Source organism: Triticum dicoccoides, chromosome 2A (assembly GCF_002162155.2).
Source record: "Triticum dicoccoides isolate Atlit2015 ecotype Zavitan chromosome 2A, WEW_v2.0, whole genome shotgun sequence".
NCBI classification, from domain to species: domain Eukaryota; kingdom Viridiplantae; phylum Streptophyta; class Magnoliopsida; order Poales; family Poaceae; genus Triticum; species Triticum dicoccoides.
The window spans coordinates 699,359,786-699,366,729 of record NC_041382.1 but is presented as its reverse complement, the minus strand read 5'-3'; the positions used below and the strand labels follow the sequence as shown (position 1 = coordinate 699,366,729).

Genomic DNA, 6,944 nt, shown 5'->3' with positions numbered 1-6,944 from the left:
GATTCACCGTTTTCACCTTTTACTTAGTTGGCCAGAATTGCTCAGTATGACCCAGCGGCTCGATCCGTGCCAATCCAGTCCGCTCATATGCACACTAAGAAAACGTGCACCGAGTTTAATTGTTCCACCCCGTTTCCTATTCAGCTCCAAGAACCCAGAGCAAACAATATCCTTAACTACAACTAGCTTGGCACGAGCAACTAAAGTCAACAGAGTTCTTTTAACCTTGTACTTAAAAAATGCTACCAGTCATTATCCATTGAAATGACACATATGACTTCCTTAAAGGTGTAAGATCAGAATAACCCAACGATAATCATTGGTCACTCACAGCGATCCTTCTTCTCTTCCCTTATTATTGTTGGAACAAGTCAATGGCTTTAAACGTTTCACAAAAAAGAAAAAAGAAAGGCTTCAAACATCGGGCAAGCCTTTAACCTACCCAACTCCTAACTATAAACGACCCTTTTGCTGCTCTTGTAGGGATCGATCAGCTAGAGCACCAAGCCATCGCTTCTTTATGCTTAGCACATCTAGCCATTAGATTTAATTTGATGTTGTTACATGATCAGAGGTAAAACCCTTCATTTTGACTTCCGTCTCAGCTCTAGAAGGCCGCGCGTCGGTCTCTGTATGCTTGAGTTAGCTCCATCACCTTTCAACACTGCACAAACAACTTCCTACCCTAACTAATAAGGCACCATAAAGAAATAGGGCAGCTCATCTATCTGATGGTGTTACGTCCATGAAATGCAAGCCTGTTTTTTTATAAAGGGCATTTTTATTGACTCATAATGCAGCATCGAGGAATACAATCATAATAAACATACACCTGGCCTCTGCATACTAACTACGATGCACACACACACACACACACACACACACACACACACACACACACACACACACACACACACACACAATCACGCCAGCAGAAGCAAAGCCATACTAGACCGAAGCTATGCCTTAGTAGAGGAAGAAAAAGAAAAGGAAAACCAAAGCAAAGAAAACAACAGTTGGTGATATACAATAGTGACCATTAGCACCAACCATCTCTTGATAGTATAAAGACTACGAAAAAGGTTCTGGAAAAGCAACGCCTTCAAGAAGGGAGCGACGCACAAGTGCCGCCATTGCCGGATCCAACCACGAAAGGACATATCATGGATTTTCACCTCGAAGATCAAGTCAATGTAAATTCTAAACAATGCCTTCATCAGGATAACGGCACAAAGAACACCGTCATTGCGAGGTATAACCAAGTAGGATCAAACATAGGATTTTCACCCTGGAGACCAAGACCAAGTAATCGAGAAGCATCACCCAATGTTAATTAATATCTCGAGCTTTCCTATTACATTGGTTGGGACTGTAACATTTTCTAAATTTAGTCCTCTACATATGTCGATGCTCAGTAATTATTTTTGTAGATCATTTTTTTCTGCTAGGGTACATAATAGTTTAACAAAACGAATCTAATATTTGTGACACAGAAAACATGCTCAAGTGTTTTTTGTGTGTAAAGTCACTACAATGGATTTAGCACAATTTTTCTTGAGTGAACGGATCTAGCACAATTATTTCTTTATTATGTTTCCAAACACATTTAGTGGTTGTCCAACCGGATGCGACATGTCATGCTGACTATTGCCACCAAGTAAAAAAAATTGTCCAATAGTTAACTATGGTTCTATTCAAAATGGTTTTGTGCTGATCTGGCTTCGAAATTGTCACTTAATTTGCTAGAAAATATATGGTTCTTAGTGTAATTTTTTTAGGAAACTACGGTGGGAAAAAACATCATGAACCAATTTTAATCCAGGAACAAGTCTTTTCAAAAGGTGGTTTTGCTATCCACACTAGCTATTTGATAACCCGCAAGTATAGGAGATCGCAACAGTTTTTGAGGGTAGAGCATTCAACCCAAATTTATTGATTTGACACAAGGAGAGCCAAAGAATATTCTCAAGTATTAGCAGCTGAGTTGTCAATTCAACCACACCTGGAAACTTAATATCTGCAGCAAAGTGTTTAGTAGCAAAGTAATATGATAGTGGTGATAACGATAACAAAAGGTAACGGTAGTAAAGGCAATGTTTTTGGTATTTTGTAGTGATGATAGCAATAACAACGGGAAAGTAAATAAGCGAAGAACAATATATGGAAAGCTCGTAGGCAATGGATCGGTGATGTAGAATTATGCCGGATGCGGTTCATCATGTAACAGTCATAACCTAGGGTGACACAGAACTAACTCCAGTTCATTGATATAATGTAGGCATGTATTCCGAATATAGTCATACGTACTTATGGAAAAGAACTTGCATGACATCTTTTGTCCTACCCTCCCGTGGCAGCGGGGTCCTTACGGAAACTAAGGGATATTAAGGCCTTCTTTTAATAGAGAACCGGAACAAAGCATTAACACATAGTGAATACATGAACTCCTCAAACTACGGTCATCACCGGTAAGTATCCCGATTATTGTCACTTCGGGGTTAATGGATCATAACACATAATAGGTGACTATAGACTTGCAAGATAGGATCAAGAACACTCATATATTGATGAAAACATAATAGGTTCAGATCTGAACTCATGACGCTCGGGCCCTAGTGACAAGCATTAAGCATAGCAAAGTCATAGCAACATCAATCTCAGAACATAGTGGACACTTGGGATCAAACCCTAACAAAACTAACTCGACTACATGATAGATCTCATCCAACCCATCACCGTCCAGCAAGCCTACGATGAAATTACTCACGCACGGCGGTGATCATCATGAAATTGGTGATGGAGGATGGTTGATGATGACGATAGCGACGGATTCCCCTCTCCGGAGCTCCGAACGGACTCCAGATCAGCCCTCCCGAGAGGTTTTAGGGCTTGACGGCGGTTCCGTATCGTAAAACGTGATGATTTCTTCTCCCTGATTTTTTTCTCCCCGAAACACAATATATGGAGTTGGAGTTGGAGTCGGAGAGTCAACAGGGGGCCCACGAGGTAGGGTGGTGGGCCCCCTGGCCTTCATCTTTTACAGGTATTTTTCTTATTTTCTGAAAAGTGGCTCCGTGAAGTTTCAGGTCATTCCGAGAACGTTTGCTCCTACACATAAATAACACCATGGTAATTCTGCTGAAATCAGCGTCAGTCCGGGTTAGTTCCATTCAAATCATGCAAGTTAGAGTCCAAAATAAGGGCAAAAGTGTTTGGAAAAGTAGATACATTGGAGACGTATCACTATTTAATCTAAATAACTTCATAAAACCATTGCCTACAAATATATTTACATAAAATTGTATGGAAGGCGTATACATTGTTGAAAACGTCGAGTTTCAGCTAGTTCTCTACAAAAACTTTCCACCTCTGTACATGAACCCTCCTTCTCTTCATATGAAAAGATAGTGAGAGGGGGACGATATAACTAACTCCTTCCCAATTGGAAGAAGCCCTCGAGTTGTTCCTAGGGAGCGGCTTGGGCAGAACCTACCCCTAGTCACCCCCTCCCCCCCTGCCCGTTGGTGCCCCTCTCCTCGCCGTCGTTGGCTAGCGCCTCCAGGCAAAGCCCGCTGGTGGTAGGCAGCAGCGGGATCTGCCCCCCTCCCATAGTACGTTGTTACCTTGTTGAAGGCATTGGTATGCTCAGACTGATTCTTCAAGGTGAAAACCTAGATTCTGGCCTTGTGGTTGGATCTGGTGACGGTGACACTTGAGTGTCGCTCCCTTCTTGAAGGCGTTGTTGTTGAATAACCTCTCGTCCATATGGTGTCATTAGATGGTTTATGCGGATATGGCCAATATTGTACTTTGCTGACCGCAGATCTGATTGTTTTGATTTTTTTTCTCGCCTACGCAAAGTTGTGGTCTTTTATGACTTTGCTAGTTGTCGTCCGTTTTTGTATGTGTGAGTTGGTGTTGTTGTGTGCATCCTAGCTATGTAGAGGCCGGATATGTGCTCATTGTGTTATGTATCTTCTTGATGCTTCATTTTGAGCCAATAAAATTCAGTTTTTACCGAGAAAAATGAAAAGATAGTTTTCTTGCCAGTTCTTTGAAATTTTTTTGAAAATGAAATCTACTAGCTTTTTACGACATCTTAGGTCCATTCGAGTGTATTAGCTAACATAGGATGTGTAAGCCAGTATAACAATTCATTTCATTGAAGCATCTATTACTAAACTCCAACCGTAAACAAATTTATCTAATAAGCACCACAGTCATTGCGACAAAATTGTTTCGGTTGTCTGTCATCGTAGTGGGAACATCTTAACTGATAAGGAGCACGAGTCACATTAAATCAGCAATGAACAACCTTCAACTTCACTGACCAATATATTGGAAGAAGCACAATGAACACACAAACAAATCAATGCATGTTTTATCATCCCATCTACACCTCTATGATGGATCTAACACTATGCAAAACTATCATACACAACACATTTGTTTCAGCCGGAAGGAGGAATCTACAAACGGTAGTTGTCCTCCAGTATGTCCTTCCAAAAAGAATCACTCTCCAGAGAGCACATATCAGGCAAAGCCCGCCGGTGGTTGGCGGCGGCGGGATCTGCTCCCCTCCCGTAGTACGTTCATACCTTGTTGAAGGCATTGCTTGAATATGCTCAGATTGATTCTTCAGGACGAAAACCTAGATTCTGGCCTTGTGGTTGGATCTGATGACGACGGCGCTTGAGTGTCGCTCCCTTCTTGAAGGTGTTGTTGTTGAATGACGTTGTCGTCCATTTGGTGTCATCATATGGTTTATGCGGATATGGCCATTATTGTAGTCTGCCGACCGCAAATCTGATTGTTTTGGTTTGTTTTCTTGCCTACGCAAAGTTGTGGTCTTTTATGACTTTGTTAGTTGTCGTCCGGTTTTTGCATGTGTGAGTTGGCGTTGCTGTGTGTATCCTAACTATGCAGAGGCCGAGTATATCCTCATTATGTTATATATTTTTTTATGCTTCATTTTGAGCCAATAAAATTCATCTTTGGTTGAGAAAAAATGAAAAGATAGTTTTCCTGCCGGTTCCTTCAAGAAACATTGAAAATGAAATCTACTAGCTTTTTAGGACACCTTAGGTCCATTCGTTTATTAGCTAACATGGGATGTGTAAGCCAGTATAATATTTCATTGAAGCATCTATTACTAAGCTCCAACCTTAACCAAATTCTATCTAATAAGCACCACAGTCATTGCGACAAAATTGTTTCGGTTGTCTGCCATCTTATTGGCAACATCTTAACTGATAAGGAGCACTGAGTCACATTAAATCAGCAATGGACAACCTTCAACTTCACTGACCAATATACTGGAAGAAGCACAATGAACACACAAACAAATCAATGCATGTTTTATCATCCCATCTACACCTCTATGATGGATCTAACGCTGTACAAAACTATTATACACAACACACTTGTTTCAGCCGGAAGGAGGAATCTACAAACGGTAGCTGTCCTCCAGTATGTCCTTCCAGAAAGAATCACTCTCTAGAGAGCACAGATCGGGCAGCTCCATCATGGGCTCCAGCAAGCCACCGAACTCCTGCGCGGGCGACCAGTTACCCACGGGTGCAACATCATGCGATGCAAATGAAGTTGCAGTACAGCAGAGCTGGTCAGCCTGTTTAGCTGCTGCAAAGGAGCTCGTTCCCGGAGACGTGTCGTTGGTCAGCTGCTGTTGCGGCACGTGCTGCTCTGCAAAATTGGAGGTGTTGCAGAGGTAACCCGGCTGCAGGCAGTTCATCTGGTCCTGCTCCTGCAAGAGGTTCGGAACCATGCTACCGCTTGAGTTTAGCATTGCGTTTGCTGCAGCTAGGTTGGCGATGAGGCCGCTGGCGCCATTGTTGGATCCGATGACCTGGAGGAGCTGTTGTAGAAGTTGCGCCTGCATAAGGGCGCCGGTGTCCAAGCTGCCGAGGCTTGTAGCCGCCGCAGCCCAGAGGAGCGCCCCGGGGTGGTGGGCGATGGAGGTGGCGTTGAGGTGGTGGTGACTCTGGCCGGGTGGCAGCTGCTGATGCGTGACTGGGTCGACGCCCATGCGTAGGAGCTTCTTGCGGATGTGCGTGTTCCAGTAGTTCTTGATCTCGTTATCCGTCCGGCCCTCCAGGTGCGTCGCGATCGTTGCCCACCTAATATCCACCGAAAAATTATCCATGCATGTCAGTGTCGCTTCAAGACTAACAACTATTATACAAAAGCCAACGGTGAAGAAATTGACAGTGCATCGCGGCTAAGCTGTTGTGCGAGTGATGGTGTGTGGAGTAGTTGGATTAATTTGGACGTGGACTAGGTACGTACTTGTTGCCAAGGCCGGCGTGTAGGGTGATGATGAGGCGCTCCTCTTCGTCAGTGAAGTTGCCACGCTTGATGTCGGGGCGGAGGTAGTTGGTCCAGCGGAGGCGGCAGCTCTTGCCGCAGCGGTTGAGGCCGGCGGCCTTGGGCAGGCGGCGCCAGCTGCCGACGTTCCCGCCGCGCTTCTGGATGTGCTCCACCAGCGTCTTGTCTTCCTCCTCCGTCCATGGCCCCTTCTTCACGTCGGCGTCGCGGCAGCAGCACGGCGACCTCCCCATCAGATCGATTTTCTCGATACAAGCTCTGCTAGCTAGTAGGATCGACTGGTGGCTGTGATGGAGGATGTAGTAGCCAGAAGTCAGAACTCAGAAACTATGTTCGTGTCTTCCCTTGGCCACGTATATATAGAGGAGTAGAGGACACGGCCAGTCCATGGTCGTACTCCATGACAGATTGACAGGGCACGAGCGAGAGGTGCCGCGGAAGCTACGAATTTTCCTTCCATTCTGCCGTCGTGGCGACTAGTGTTGCACAGTTTGTCTATGTCGGATACTGTAAACAAAAGGCGTGTGTACGATGTAAGTCAAGGAGGGCAGTTGTCCGGAGATCTGGCCACGTAAGATCAGATATATCCTGCATGCGCT

General features: G+C 44.4%; 1 protein-coding gene across 1 annotated transcript; it reads right to left on the bottom strand.

The window, feature by feature from the left end:
* Positions 1-5,352: 5,352 nt before the first annotated feature.
* On the bottom strand, positions 5,353-6,578 carry LOC119351944 (transcription factor MYB93-like). The gene is made up of 2 exons (XM_037618709.1): positions 6,307-6,578; positions 5,353-6,137 (listed from the first exon to the last, which is right to left on the bottom strand). Exons 1-2 carry the CDS (start codon positions 6,576-6,578, stop codon positions 5,447-5,449), a joined length of 963 nt encoding a protein of 320 aa, XP_037474606.1. The 3' UTR covers positions 5,353-5,446.
* Between the last annotated feature and the right edge of the window lie 366 nt (positions 6,579-6,944).